Source organism: Geotrypetes seraphini, chromosome 5, assembly GCF_902459505.1.
Source record: "Geotrypetes seraphini chromosome 5, aGeoSer1.1, whole genome shotgun sequence".
NCBI lineage: Eukaryota > Metazoa > Chordata > Amphibia > Gymnophiona > Dermophiidae > Geotrypetes > Geotrypetes seraphini.
The window spans coordinates 224,040,697-224,057,192 of NC_047088.1; the positions used below are offsets into that span (position 1 = coordinate 224,040,697).

Genomic DNA, 16,496 nt, shown 5'->3' on the forward strand with positions numbered 1-16,496 from the left:
GAGAAGAAGATGTGTAGGGGCATAATCAAAAGAAACGTCTAAGTCGCCTTTTGGCTTAAGTCCCTAGGCACAGAAATTAGGCAGCAGGGAAATGTCCATTCTCAAAAAAAACGTCCAAAATTAGGTTTGTTTTTTTAGAATGGCCTACCTCTACATTCAGCAGTTTAATTGACCAGACCACCACTATGTGTATCCTTACAACACATTCCCGACCCAAAAAATCGCCCAAGTCCCAAACGCCCAAAACAAAACCTTTTAGGTGAAGGAGGGGCCAGTCCTTCGCCTAAAAGCAAGATTCTCTAACTGGTGTCTGTCATAAACAATGAAGATTACAGAATCCTGGAACTGTTCCCCCCTCCAAATCTTCCCCAGCAGGAGAGATGCCCAATCTCTCCTGCTGCAATCCCCCATGATCCCGCCCGAATCTTCCCTGGCAGGAGGGTGCGCAATCCCTCCTGCTGGACAACTGCCCCCCCCCAACACTCACGCGATCATTGGCAGGAGGGTGACCAATCTCTCCTGCTGGACAACCCTCCCCCCTTCACTCCAACCACGCACCCCCCCTAACCTTAATAGATGGCCGGCTGGCTGGGTCCTTACTCTGTCCATCTTCCTCTGAATGGCGGACCTGCCCCTTCCCGGTGCATTGTGGGATGCACCGGGGAGAGGCCTAGGGCCTGATTGGCCCAGGCACCTAAGGCCCAACCAATAGGAGGGGCCTTAGGCACCTGGGCCAACCGGAGTGTTTTCTGAAGATAAATATTCTTCCTCATGGATGAATTCATGTGGAGTACCACAGGTTTCTTCTTTATCTCCTACGTTATTTAACATTTATTTAGTGTCCTTGGCACATCTACTTCAAAGTTTACAAGTGATGTTTTATATTTATGCAGATGACATCTCCATATTTCTACCCTGTAAGAACATTTCCAATGAACTAATTACCCAAATTTCTAACATTTTGGAAAAGGTAGAACTATGGATGCTACAGGTTAGGCTGCAGCTTAATACTGAAAAAACTAGGTTTTTTTCTGGCAAGTCCTAACGAAAAAAATTCAAGAAACAAACATTTGACTGAAGGGCCAAAGCTTTGGGATAGCATCAAATCTGAAAATCCTGGGGATTACGTTGAATCGTAATTTAACTTTTAGGAAACATACAGATTTATTAATTAAAAAAAGCTATGCGTTATTATGGAAATTAAGAACCATCAAAAAGTTTTTTGATAGAGAATCCGTTCGATTACTGGTCCAGTCTACCATATTACCTACCTTGGACTATTGCAATATAATTTACTTGCGGTTACCCAAAAATTTTTATTAAGACTTCGTCTGGTACAGAATGCTGCAGTTCACCTGATTTTTGATCTTAAAAAAAAATACGACCATGTTAGTCCTTTTTATACCAAACTGCACTGGCTACCTTTTGGGACATGTTTTTCACGTCTGGTTACTTCTATTATAAGGCGCTTTTCGGATTATTGCCCTCATATCTGACTTCCTATTTGAAATTCTCTTATTCAATAAAAGGTACTAGAAATTCGGGTAAGTTTATCTCCCCTACCTAAAGGCCTGTCATTATAAGACTTTTTTGGACAAGACTTTGGCATACCAGGCAGGGAAGATGAACTCCTGGTTAAGTCCGATAATTGTTCAATCTTACTCTAACCTTACCTTTAGGAAAACATTAAAAACCCATTTATCTGACAAGCAAGAATGCTGCTTTTGATATTACAATGAGATAAGGGTGAAGAACAACTTCCTTACGTTTCGGTTCTTATTCTTTTTAATGCATGTTTTAATTTTTTAATTTTTTGTAATATTTTATTATGTAATACTAGATTGAAGTATGCAGTATGTGTGTGTTTTGAAATTGTATCATGTGCTGAAATGTCTCAGCTTTTTCCTGTTGTGAACCACTCAGAACTACTGGTAGGGCGGTATATAAGAAAATAAATTATTATTAGCCCAATGTAAGTACCATAGTAAGCACTAATAGTGAGTGCATATTCCATATAATCTGGCTTAGGAATGAAGTTCATTACTGTCAAGATATGTACAAAAATAACAGAAGACAAAAAGTAAAGGTGGGACAAACACACACCAACCAGGGAACTTATGCATAAAATCACATAGATGCAGAAATCTTCCCCCCAAAATTTATGTAATTAAACTTGATCCGACATGGTCCATGTTTTGGCTCAAAAGAGACTGCCTCAGGGGAACATACAATATCTAAAATGAACTTACACAATACAAAAATTATGAATAAATACAATGAATCAAAAATACCTCAATAAATAAAAACACTTAAAATGACATCCTGAATAACAAATACATAAATGAATAAAAAACTATAAATATATAATATAAAAGTTATTAAAATGATCAAAAGACCATTAAGTATGTACATAAACAGTGTGCAGTTTGAAAAAAATGATGAAATAAGAAGCAAAAAACATGAAATAAAACCAAAGCCTACTAGGTAGGCAAAATCAATAGATGTGAAAAGTTATGTGAAAATTATCAGAAGACAATTATGTATGCATGCAACAACTTTTAAACTATTATTTATTTTCTATCCTATCATAGATTGTATTTCTCATTTCCTATCTATCTATCTATATCTATATATATATATATTAGTGTTTAAGCCCGTTACATTAACGGGTGCTAGAGTACATGTCTGTCTGTCTGGTTTTTTAAAAATTTGTCTCTCTCTCCTTGGATGCTGTCTGTCTGTCATTCTTTCTGTCTGTCTCTCCCTGGCCCCCTGTCGAACTCTATCCTCTTCCCTCAATCCTGCATGTGCCCTTTTTTCTTTCTCCTCCCCACTTCCTTCCAATGTCTGTTCCCCCTGTCCCGCAGACTTCCATTCAGCGGCTGTCCCTACTCTCCCCCACACTTCCATTCAGTATCTGTCTCCCTCTCTCTACCCCTTCTATCTACTGTTCACCCTCTGTCTTGCCCCTTCCATTCTCTTCCCTCTCTTCTCTTTCCATCCAGTGTCCGCCCTCTCTCTCTCTGTTCCATATGGCATCTCATCCTTCCTTTCCCCCTTCCTTTTCCCTTGGTCTGGCATACATTCCTCCTTCCCTCCATGCCCTGCCATCTCTTCTTCCCTCCAAGTCATTCTTTCCCCCTCTGCTCCCTTTCCTCCTTGAACTTCATCGGGCAGCAGCAGCATTCACAATTCATTGCTGTTGCCGGCTTCAGGTCTTCCTCTTTGTCGGGTCGGGTCTTCATGAAAACAGAAAGTAGGCAGGACCCGCCAGAGAGGAAGGCCTGAAGCCAGCATCAGCAGCGAATTGTAAATGCTGCTGCTGCCCGAAGAAGCCAGGCCTTGAAGCACCCGAGGCAGACCACTTCTCTCCCCTCCCAGCCCAACCCCCGCTGACTCGTTTCTAGCCAGCTCCCTTACCCTTTCCGATCCCCGCCTGCGTCGCAAGACACCCTCCTTCGCCACCACTGACATGCCTGCTTGCGCCGGAAGCCTGAAGAAGTTAAAAGCAGTTCCACCCTGAGCGCAGCAGTGGCCACCGCGGCTGGCAATCGGGGGGGCAAGGACGCGGCTCAGGAGACTGTGAAGGTGTTGGCGGGCGGCGGAACTCCACGAAGCCCTCCTCCCAGCAGCCGCCGCCAGCACCAATCGGGGCGGTGAGGATGTGGGCAGGGAGAGAGCTTGCCTGCGCTTCCTCCAGCGGTTGGTGAGTGAGGGCGGGAGGAGGGGAGTGGCTAGAGTGATCCCTGCCACCGTGTTCTAAAATGGAACACAGCCACAGATCAGAAATCACAGCGGCAGGGATCACGCAGTTTTAAAAGCGCATGCGCGGGTAAGATTTTATTATATAGGATATATATATATATTTTTTTAAAAAATTTTATTTTAATATGTAAACCGCATAGATGTTATTACCAATGTGGTACAGCACTCCCCCGAAATTTGCGGGGCTTCCATGCCAAGAACACTTGCGAATTTTGAAAAACCGCAAATGCAGTTTAGTAACGGATCAAAGGCAAGAGAGGGCAGCTGGGGTGCCGGCAGGTGCTGAAAATTGGGTGTGGGAGCATGCTTAGTATTTTCTGACCGCCTCTACCTAGTACTAAAGTCAGGCTACATCAATCAGAGCTGCTTTGACATGCTATCTGGAGTGTCAAAGCAGCTCCTGATTCGTGTAGCCTGACTTTATTACCAGGAAGAGGCAGTCGGAAAATACCGCAAAAGACTGAGTCCACGATTCGCGAACTGTGAATTCGTGGGGGGAACACTGTATATCAAATGTAGATAAAACTTGGATGTATGTATATAAACGGTATTTAGTTTGAAAAAATAAATAATAAAACATGAAGTATGAAATGAAACTATAGCATACTGGGTAGGTTAAGTTCTTGCAAACTAGAAGGAAATCACTGGCACAATTCATCAATGATAAAAAGTTACTGAAAGTGACCAGAGTCTTAGGCCACTCTCATTGCATCCCAGAATGCTGAGGGTCCTTAGGTGCCTGGGCCATTCAGGGCCTTTGGCCCCTCCCCCGGTGCATCATTCTGGCCAGCCTTACTGAAAAAGGTATTGGGGGCTGTCCAGTTGGGCTTTGGGGGTCAGGGTTTAAAGGGGTGTTGGGGTAGGGGTTGGGGGGGGTCATGTGTTTGAGCAGGAGGTGCCGGCAGGAGGGAGTGGGCATCCATCCTTCCAAGGATATTGGGGGTTTGCCGACAGGAGGGAGTGGGCATCCCTTCTGCTGGGAAAATTCAGAGGGGGGGATTTGGTGGGGGGGGGGGTTTGGTGGTGGGAGGGACCTTCCGCAGTCAGTGTCAGGTGGGGGTTCTGGAATGGTGGCGGGAGTGGCCATCCCTCCTGCCGACTTGCTGATCGCGGCAGGAATATTTCCTTGTCATGGTCAGTTTAGCGGCTGTGTCTATCTGAAATGTAGGCCAGCATTTCATTGGCCTACATTTCAAGCGCCTATTACGGCCCTAGGGAGATGCCTAGGACCACTTAAGCACGCCCAAAGCCACTTCCGGGTGAAACCATGCCCACTCCCAAAGTTGGGCGAGCTTAAGCATCCCTAAGGGCCTCCCTGCACCCACTACAGATGCTTACAGTGTAGGCTGCCTGCCTTGGGGGTTTTTTTTAAAAAGAAAATGTGCGTCCCGATTAGCTGGTTAGACAGTAGACCTACTACTGCCTACAAATGGGACGTCGTTTATAGAATTTGCCCCCAAAATTTTAATATGCTTTTTTCATTTTCAGCAACTCTTTATTATCATTGATGCATTTACTGTGCCAGTGATTTCCTCCAAGGTTGCACTCTTAGTATGCTATTGTTTCATTTCATACTTCATGGGCTCACAATCTATCTAACGTACCTGGGGCTGCAGAGGATTATTTCATATTTTATGTTTCATCATTCATTTTTTCAAACTACACACCATTTATATACATACTTAATGGTCTTTTGATAATTTTAATATTACATATTTATAGTTTTTTATTCATTTATGTGTTATTCAGCATGCTCATTTTAAGTGTTTTATTTACAACACCCCCCCACCGCCCTTTCGTAAAACTGTAGTGTCGTTTTTAGCACTGGCCACGGCAGTAACAGCTGATGCTCATAGGAATTCTATGAGCGTCAGTGCTGTTACTGCTGTGGCCAGTGCTACAAATCACACTATGGTTTTGTAAAAGGGGGGAGGAGGGTTAATGAGATATGTATTTATTATTTTTGTATTGTTTATGTTCTTTTTAGATATTGTTATGTTCCCCAGAGGCAGGCTCTTTTGAGCCGAAACACGGACTATATCGGATAAAGTTAAATTACATTAATGTCTTTTTTAGATGATTTCCTTGCCTATGTGATTTTGTGGATAGTTCCCTGGCTGGTTTATGTTTGTTCCACTACTTACACATCCATATTTTGGACTACTGCTGTTGTTTTTCATGGGGTTTTGGGTTCTTGCTTCTTTTTATGTGCAAAAATAACCCATTTGGAGACACTGTTCCCAATGAGATAATCAAAATTAAGGGACTAAGGAAATGAAAATCACCATAACTAGACATTTGTGTAGATCTCTTGAAGAAAGAATCAAATCAAATGATAGACTGCTGCACTGGTTACCAATTGAGGAAAGAATTCTATTCAAATTCTCCTGCTTTTGCTACAAATTAATCTGGGGAATGGTCCCCAACTACCTTCTACCTGACTTCGAATTCTACTCCTCCACTAGGTCTACCAGAAACCGCAACCTTTTTGCATACCCGAAAATCACTGGCTGCAGATATCGAACCTTCCTGGACAGAACTTTTAAGTTTCAAGCTGGTAGACAGCAATCTTGGCTAGGTTATTTCATTGATGTCACTAGGCTGACCTATAGTGTCTTCCGGAAAGAATTAAAGACCACTTTGTTTAAGAAATTCATGTCCTAGCCAGACTTTCTTCCCGCGAACAAAACTACCACATCTTACTCTGAATTTCTTCTTCTTTTTAGGTATCCTATATTCTTTGTCTGCTAAAACTTCCTCTTCACAATTGTATCCAGCTACTCGCTGATGTCTGATCATTTTCAATGTAATATGTAAAATAGTTAATTCTTATACTACAACCTTTGTATAGTTTTCCTTCTAACCACCTTGCAATCACTAACCGCTCAGTGACCCTTATCTATTCATACATTGTAATTCGCTGATTGTACAGCTATTCTTCATTGTGAACCGCCTAGAAGTCGCAAGATTATGGCGGTATAGAAAAATAAAGTTATTATTATGATTATTATTATAATTATGTAGGAAAAGGAAAAAAAAAATCAAAAGACAAGGCCATGGACTGCAAACTCAAGAACTAAACCAGCTCTTGGCCACAATTGTGGAAACTGAGTTTTTCGAGATCACAGAACTTTAACTGTTGCTCCAGTCACTGATTTAATCCTGAAATGTATGATATTTATAAACATTCTTTGATTATTTATAAACATTACTGGTAATATCTGTGTAGTAATTTTGTTTATTCTGTCGTTAGTGATGAATTTTAGTGATTTGACATCAAAAAGGTAAGCAAGTGGTTGTTTTTCTTTTGATAGGTATTGCATAGAATTTGAGCACAAACAGTACAGTAGGTTGTTGATGTTTTTTGTTTTGATGCTCTGATGATGTCACAGCTTGTGGGTGTTGTCTAAAGGCCTGCTGTACAATGTGACAAAATTTAAATTGCTATTTTTCATTACAATTGAATTGAATTAAATGAATATTAATTGTCTAAATACACTATAATTGCAGCTGTATGCTAAATTTTGCAGAAGAGACTTAACTGGTTGCCTAAAAAGAAAGCAACAGTCATAGCCTTAAGAGAAGGTTTCAGTTACAGACAGACTGCAGCAAATTTGGTCAAGGAGTGTGACAGGCAGCGGTACTGAAAATGCAAGCACTTTGAAGAGATTAGAAGCATCAAAAGCAAAGCTGGAAGGGGCCAAAAAAAATGTTACAACACCTCGGACAGATAGGATAGTGAGAATGGCTCTACAAACTCAGAAATGAACTGCCACTGACATCAATAAATCACTAGCTAAAAAGCACAGTTACTTACCGTAACAGTTGTTATCCAGGGACAGCAGGCAGCTATTCACACATATGGATGACGTCATCCACAGAGCCCGGATGCGGACAGCCTCGCAAGCAGACTTGCTTGTAGAAACGTAGAAGTTTCGAGTCAGCCGAACCGTGCATTCGCGAGTGCCTTCCCGCCCATCACAGGGCGAGTCTCCTCAGTTCAGATAGCTAGCAGAGAAGCCAACCAGGGGAGGTGGGTGAGTTGTGAGAATAGCTGCCTGCTGTCCCTGGATAACAACTGTTAAGGTAAGTAACTGTGCTTCATCCCAGGACAAGAAATCAGCTTATTCTCACATATGGGTGACCTCCAAGCTAACCATAATGGGATGGTGGGAGTGTTGGCAACTTAAGAGAATACATTTTGTAATACTCTCTGGCCAACATGGCCATTCCATCTGGAGAAAACATCCAGATAATAGTGAGAGGTGAAAGTATGAACCGAGGACCAGGTACAGCTTTGCAAATTTCCTCAATAGGTGTAGATCTGAGGAAAGCCACTGAAGATGCCATTGCTCTGACTTTATGGGCTGTGACTCGACTCTGTAGTTGTAATCCAGCCTGGACATAGCAGAAAGAGATACAAGCAGTCATCCAGTTGGAGATGGTACGCTTAGGGATTGGATGTCCCAACTTGTTTGGCTCAAAGGAGACAAAAAGTTGAGGAGCAGTTCTGTGTGGTTTGGTGCGTTCCAAATATAAGGCCAAAGCACGCTTACAGTCCAGAGTATGAAGAGCTGATACTCCAGGATGAGAATGAGGCCTTGGAAAAAACACTGGAAGAACAATGGATTGGTTGAGATGAAATTCTGAAACCACTTTATGTAGGAATTTAGGATGAGTACGAAGGACCACCTTGTCATAATGGAACACAGTGAAAGGTGGATCAGCAACTAAAGCTTGTAGCTGACTCTTCGAGCAGAAGTGAGGGCAATGAGAAACACAACTTTCCAAATTAGATACTTCAGATGAGCCGTAGACATTGGTTCAAAAGGAGGCTTCATCAATTGAGCAAGAACAACATTGAGATCCTAAACCACTGGAGGCGGTTTGAGAGGAGGTTTGACATTGAAAAGTCCTTTCATGAATTTGGAAACCATCGGATGAGCAGAGAGGGGTTTCCCTTCAATAGGCTGATGGAAAGCAGCAATTGCACTGAGATGGACTCGGACTGATGTAGACTTGAGGCCAGAGGTGGATAAGTGCAAAAGATAATCTAGAACAGAAGATAAGGAGGAATTTTGAGGCTCCTTATTGGGAGAGATGCACCACGTAGAAAATCTAGTTCATTTTTGGTGGTAGCATTGTCTAGTGGCAGGCTTTCTAGAAGTCTCTAAAATGTCTCTTACAGATTGAGAAAACTGAAGGGGAGTTATGTTGAGAGGTACCAAGTTGTCAGGTGTAGAGACTGCAGGTTGGAATGAAGCAGAGATCCTTGACTCTGTGTAAGCAGAGATGGAAAAACTGGTAGAAGTAGTGGCTCCCTGCTGCTGAGTTGAAGTAGAAGGGAGTACCAAGGTTGTCTCAGCCACCGAGGAGCTATCAGAATCATGGTGGCATGATCGTTCTTCAACTTGACAAGAGTCTTGAGAATGAGAGGGAATGCATACAGGAAGAGATTTGTCCATTCCAGTAGAAAAGCATCTGCCTCCAGTCGATGAGGGGAGTATATCCTGAAGTAGAACTGAGGCAGTTTGTTGTTGTGGGGAGACGCGAAGGCCAAAGGGTAGCACTCTGTATTGGTAATGCAGATTCCCCACCTGAAATCTGAGATATTGACGGGAGGCCGGATGAATGGGAATGAGTATAAGCCTCCTTGAGATCCAGAGAGCATAACCAGTCGTTCTGATCTAGGAGGGGATAAAGGGACAACATGTAAAATTTTTCTTTGACTAAAAATTTGTTGAGAGCCCTGAGGTCCAGAATGGGCCGCAGATCGCCCGTCTTCTTCGGAACTAGGAAGTAACGGGAGTAAAACCCCCTATTCTGCTGTTCCAAAGGAACTGTTCTCTGTTTTAAACAGTCAAAAAGGCTGCGCAGCCTTAGGTGCAGCAGAAGGCTGAGGTATCTGGTGCTTCTGTTGCTGCTGTTTTCTGGGAGGCGGACGATTGTAAAGTGCTGCCCTCGGAGCATAACGCCTCTGGATAATTGGAGGAAGTCGTGAAGGCTGACAGGAGCTGGCTTAGGCTTTGGTCTAACACGTCTTTGGTTGATGGTCTGGCCCAAGGTACCAAAGGTGTGGGTCTTTGAGGGAAATCGCACGCTGGCACTGGCTACACTTCTTGAAGCCTGTTGCTGGCTGGGACATAAGAGGAAAAATAGCCGCAGCAAAGTTGAAGCCCGCAGGCTGTGGCCGAGCGGCCTGTCCCAACAGTTGAACGAAGAAAAAAAATAAAGGGTTAAAAAAAAAAAACTATGAAGAAAGAAAAGAACACAGCGATTCGCGAAGAAAATAAACACAAACCGCAATGAGAGAAGGCACGATGTAACAAAGTTAAATGCAGAGTCAAAGACGGACTTCTCGGCTCCGCGGAAAACAGAGAACTGAGGAGACTCGCCCTGCGCTGGGTGGGAAGGCGCGGTGCGGCTGACTCGAAACTTCTACGTTTCTACAAGCAAGTTTGCTTGCGAGGCTGTCCGCATCCAGGCTCTGTGGATGACGTCACCCATATGTGAGAATAGGCTGCCTGCTTGTCCTGGGATAACAGGGATACTGGTATCAGACCTGAGAGCAAGAATTCTCAGGAAAAATCCCTTCCTCAATGCAGTTCAGCATTGTAAACATTTGAGCAGGGCTAAAGAGTATGCTAGTTGGAACACAGAACAGTGGAAGAAGGTGTTGTGGAGCGATGAGACCTGAATTTCCTTCCTTGGCAGTAACAATGTCTGCTATGTTCGTCGGTGACTGAGCAAGGACTGCTTGCCAGTATGTACTACTTCCACCATCCTCTCTGTGTGATGGTGTGGGGCTGCATTCCAGATATGTTGTGGGTCAATTGCAGATACTTGATGGAGTGATAAATGTTGACAAATACATAAAAGATGTCCATCAGCCCAAGGTGCGCCTTCAACCAGAGACATCTTTGGTGCTTGTCAATCATTCATTTTTCAACAGGATGGCGCCCCATGCCACACAGTCAAGAAATGCCTCACCTGGTTCAAAGAGAACAAGGTTGAGTTGCTGGACTGGCCAGGAAACAGCCCAGATCTAAACCCCATTGAGAACCTCTGGGCCAGATTAAAGAGAGCAGTAATAGCAAAGTGACTGTCCAACAAACATGAGCTGATAGCAGCAATAATCAACTCCTGGTTACACATAACAACACCTATCGATCTCCAAAGACTTGTGGTCAGAATGCCAAGAAGATGTGAGGCAGTAATCAAAGCTAAGGGATATCAAACATGCTACCAAAGAGACTGATGACATCAGATAACTGGACAAATTATCATTATTAGCTTGGGTAGCTTATGAACAGCATTATTTTGGTGAAATGTGCCAATTATTATGCTATTAGTCAAACATTTATGCATTAAATACAATTATGATATAACCATGTTTTTTTTAAAGCGTAATGCCTAAAATGCTAGGTGTTTCCACAATTTTAGCTACTAGTGAATACTCACCCCTTCTAGCAACAGCCCAACAGACCTATTCCAGTGAGCCACCAAAGCTCAGCACTACAATGGGGAATGGACTCTCCAGTGTCTACCAGGGAAAGAGCTATGGTCTGATCCCAGGAAGACTCTGCCAGTCCCAGTTTACTTCCCAAATGCTGCTCCACCAATCTGTCCTGCACCATCTGCTGGAGGCAGAAAATAGTAGCAGGTTCCAGGGCTGTATCATTCCCCCATTTGTTGTTGAGGGTCATAACCCCTCATCTGGACTAGTCTAGTAGGAGGAAGCATATAATTTCCCTTTGAAAATTAGGTAAAAAATTCACAGGTACTCTGTAGGTGGATTTGAAACCTACCCTCCATCTTAAACCAACTTCTTTCCAAACTCTTATTCATATACTGTTCACACCCACTAATAAAACATAACTATTTAAATGTACAGTAATCAGGCTCGTGGATATCAAGAAGTCACTGACAGTGGAATACAATTTGAATTTCTGCTTACCTGATATGCCATTCTTGCTGGTGTTTAATAAAGCTACAGATGTGGCAGAAATTCTTTTACTATTCACAGTCTGCCCTAGTTTCCTTGAGGTACATTCTTCATTATCATTGTCCTGTACATTTAGAAGCCTTGGCTGGAAACACTGCAACCGACACGATCTAATATTGCTTAGTACTTCAGAAAGGGATAGTCTATTTTCACAATATTTATTGGAAGCATTGGTCCATGAGAAATTAGGGGAAAAGTCTACAGTTTGGGAAGAGCTTGAAAAACTATTCAGCATTTCAGGATCCAGCTGCTTCAGTACAGGGTCATGTTCAGAGGCTATACGGTCCATTATAATTCTGTAAAAGAACATTTAAACATACTTAGTTATGATCTTCATTTTTAAAGCAGCAACACAGCATAGGTAAAAATGCATCAATATAAACACTGTGCTATTTTGATATACATAAGTGATAAACTGTTAGGCTTTTTTTATGAAACACATTTCTTTCCTAATTAAACACTATTCTGGTCGATATTCAAAATGATTTAACAGGTCAGAAACGGAAGCTGACCAGAGAATTTTCTTATTCAGGGCTATCCACCAATTTTCAGCAGCACTTAACTGGTTATCACAGCTGAAAATTAGCGGTTAACACCTAAGAGAAAGCCAATTGTTTTATGGGTGTTCTGGGGGTGGAGTTAATACTTGGATGGTTATGTGCCTATATTCAACACTTAACCATTTAGGGTAACTGCAAAAATGGGAACATATAAACCACAGTTCTATCTTTATGTGACAAACCATGGCCAATTAAACCCTGAATATCAACTTAAACCTGCCATGTGTTAGCCAGTATTGCATAAACTAGATACACAATGTCAAAACCCAGATATGGCCTGGCACTGAATTATCTGAGAATAATGCCAGTAGTGGTCAGCAAAATGCTTACTGCAGCCAGATGAATAATTACCCCACTGACTATACTGTAGGGCACAATATTTTTAAACAAAATCCACATATTAAAAATTACTTCAAATAATATTCTGATACCTTCCACCTCGGCCAACTCGTCTCCTGGCAAACCCAATGCACCTGTGTGGAACTGTAAGAGTTGTAAGGCAATGCCTGTATCGCAACTTTGCCAATTCTGCCAAATCTGAATTCTCTAATAGGTGTGTAGTTTGGTCCAAATGTGGCTGCAGACAAAGAAATTAAAATAATTTTATGTTTAGATAAAAAAAACTACAAAGATCAGTTAAGAGCTCAAACCAGACAAAACTACATGATAGCATTTTGCACGCTAAGATTGTATTCCACCTTGTACATTCCAGAGAATAAAAAGGTAGATTATAAATTTTTACAATAAAACCAACAATAAATTAAAATAAAAAAGGGAACACTCCATAAAACTGCAGTTTTAGGCAACTGTCACTTATTGCACTATGAATTATGAAAAACATTTAGTACACAATATAGATGTGGTTTAGATTTGTCAAATATTATAGAAAAAAAATCAAATGAAATGTTCCTAATAAAAAAAGTTCACCAGCATCAAAATCAGCTAGTTTTGCTTTCCACATAGATTATTAAACTCAATTGCGATAAATAGAGTACATTTTTTTTCTAGCAAAAAAGGTGCTTGTACTCAAATTCTAGACCATTCTTCAGGAGTGGGGTTCACTGAACGACCTACCCCCAAAGTAACCAGGCCCCCTGAAACTAGCCACAGAATCCATGAAAAAGTAGTATAGAGTGTGCATAACCTGAGCTCTTTTATTAATACTTGGGGACAATGGGTCATTTTTATCAAGCAATGGCAAGGGTGCCAGTATTCAGTAACCCCTCAAAAAAAGCTCTGAATATATGTAAATCAAAAGGCGTTTATAATCTGTTTAACCGTCAAGTTCTAGGCAAAGAAAAGACAATAGAAGCAAATAGTACACAATTAAACAACAGTTGCAGGAAACACAAATTAAAGATTTGGAGGGACATTTTCGATAGTGCGTCTAAGTCCAATTTGGACATCTTAAGAAGTGCGCCCAAAATGTGGACGCTGAAAATGTCCATTTTCAAAAACGCTAGACGTCCACCTCTGTTTTTTTAATGGCCTATTTAGACGTCTTGGCCGTCAGGACATCCCACTTTAGGATACCACTTTTAGCCATTTTTGACCACAAAAATTTCCAAGGTCAAAATGTCCAACCAAAGTCATTTGGACATAAGCAAGGCCACCAGAGTAGTGAGGCACCTTATAGAGTACTGTTGTGAATTTTACATAAAGGATGCCAAGTGTACATCTTGCTATAGTCCCTTATAATGTATGGTGAGCCCTCCATAATGCTCCCAAAACCTACTATACCCACCTGTGTACCACCCCACTAGCCCTTATGGGTCTAAGTGGCACCCATGAAAAGATTAGGTGCTTACCTTAATAATCTTCTTCCTAGTAAACAGGCACATTAATCTGTGAACCTCTGATCGCGAGATCCTGTGTACAGAGCCTCATTTACATTTTTCTGCTCTGCCTCTCCTCACTCTGGACTGTCCTGTAACTCTTCAGTTTGTATCAAAGCAGATGGTCATTCCAAGAGAAGAAACAAAACAGGGAGGGTTACAGGGACTCTCCACGAGAAACAATCATGAAACATTTAACTTTGTAATGAGGTGGAACGAACAGACCACCTACCTGTGTGCAACCTGCACAAACAGTCTTGGAGTTCTGAAAGATGCTCCGTGGTCTCTTTATAATAATAAATAGTGTTCCCCCTATCATTGACTGTACTGGACAGAGGAAAGAAACAAGGTTTCCGGTAATACTTACGTGTCTGAGACAGCAAGAAGGCTAATGAACATCTGACAGGGCAGGCTTCCAGAATGATATGCCTATTTACTAGAAAGAAGATTATCAAGGCAAGTACCTAATCGCTCCTTACAGTGCAATAGGCACATCATTCTGGAACAGATAGGAAGTATCAAAGCAGTTCCTTAGAACCTACTGAAGTGCTGAAGATCCGAACGTGGTGTCCAATTTGGCCACTGCATCCACCCTATTAAAACTCTGTGAAAATATGGAAGGAAGACCATGTGGCCGCTCTACAAATTCTTCAGAGGAAATAGCCCTAGACTCCACTCAGGAGGAAGATATACATGAATACTGATGACTATTTTCCGCTGCCAATGCATGCTGAAGAAATGGCCATACGAATCCATCTAGAAATAGTTGTTTTGGATGCCGGCTGGTACCCATAACACAAAAAGATGTTCTGACAGTCGAAACTCATTCACTACTTCCAGATAATGCAGCAGCATTCTGCGAACATCCAGCAATTTCAGAACTTTGTCACTCTGCTTGGACCCATGGGCGTAAAGTTCAGCACCCGAACTTCCTGGTTGACGTGGAAACTGGAGACTACCATCAACAAGAGGACTATCTTCAGTGAAACCCCCTTCTCTGAAACCCTGCGAAAAGGTTCTTCTTAAGATAACGCCAGTAGTTCAGACACCTGATATGCCGATGTGACCGTCAGTAAAAATGCCAATTTGACTGTCAGGTCCATCAATGACACCATCTCTAAAGGCTCATATGAAGCTCGAACGAGAGTCCACAGAACATGATTAAGACTCCACATTGGAAAATGTTGACATACTGGAGAATGCAGACATAAAGCTCCTTTCAAAAATCTGGACACATCTGGGTGAGAGGCCAATGTCCTTTTATTGGGATATGAAGCAAGAAAGTCCCGTTATCTGTACTTTGAGGAAGCCAACAGCTAGGCCTTTCTTAATATCTTTTAGAACCAGCAACTCTGGTGCTATGACTGGGTCCTCATTCTTCTGGGCACACCAGCCCTGGAAGCACCTCTAGGCCATTGCAAAAGCAGCCAAGGTTGATTGCTGCTTGGACTTCAGGAGAGTGGTAACCACCACCTCCAAATAACCTTTGCACGCTAAGGCTGCACACTCAAGAGCTCTGGATCCTCCAGGGCGATTGAGTCCTGTGAGAGCAACTCTGGATGATACGGTAGTCCAAGACCCTGGCCCCTCTTTAGACAGACCACATCTGCGTGCATCGAGAACTACCAACCCTGGATGCAACATTATTCTTTGTAGGACTCTATCATAGGCCACGGCAGGAACACATACAGAAGCCCTGTCTGCAGCCATGACTGAACCAGGGTATCCAGACCGACACTTCCTGACTCATATCTTTGACTGAAAAGCCAAGTTGTTATCTTGTTGGTCGCTGACGAAATGAGGAAAAATCAAGTCGTTATCTTGTTGGTCGCTGACGACATGAGGTCGAACGTTGGTCACTCCCACCACTTCACAATGCTGTCAAATGCTTCCTGAGACAGAGCCCTTTTTCCGAGATCCAGAGTCTGCTGGCTGAGGAAATCCACTTAAATGTTCTCTACTACCACTACATGTGCCGCAGAGAAGGCTAACAGATGAAACTCCGCTCACTGGAATAGCATTTGGGCCTCCAGCCATAGAGGAGCATTCTTGGTGTCTCTCTGCTGATTGACATAGGCTACTGCAGTTGCATTGTCCAAGAAAATTCATATTGCTTTGTCCTACAATAAGTTCTGAGCACCAGTAGCACCAGGCAGATGCTTCAACTGGTTGAAGGCTAAGCCTCAACTGGTTGATTGTTTCTGAGTCTCATCTAGGCATGATGAAGTATATGGAGTATCTGCCTGAGCTCAATTCTTCATCCAGGACAGCTTCTATGGCTGCTAGAACCAGTAACCTCTTTACTGGTGCTTGAACTTGGACTGCTTTCTC

At 42.5% G+C, this 16,496-nt stretch overlaps 1 protein-coding gene across 5 annotated transcripts in view; it reads right to left on the reverse strand.

Annotated features, from left to right (window-relative positions):
• The window catches only part of EPC2 (enhancer of polycomb homolog 2), a 265,601-nt gene that overhangs the window by 23,088 nt on the left and 226,017 nt on the right, over window positions 1-16,496 (reverse strand). For all 5 annotated transcript variants that reach the window (XM_033945362.1, XM_033945363.1, XM_033945365.1 and 2 more), the window contains 2 exons: window positions 12,762-12,907; window positions 11,723-12,066 (listed from right to left, as the gene is read on the reverse strand). In XM_033945362.1, the coding sequence (XP_033801253.1) occupies window positions 11,723-12,066; window positions 12,762-12,907 (490 nt within the window). The remainder of the gene's footprint in view (window positions 1-11,722; window positions 12,067-12,761; window positions 12,908-16,496) is intronic.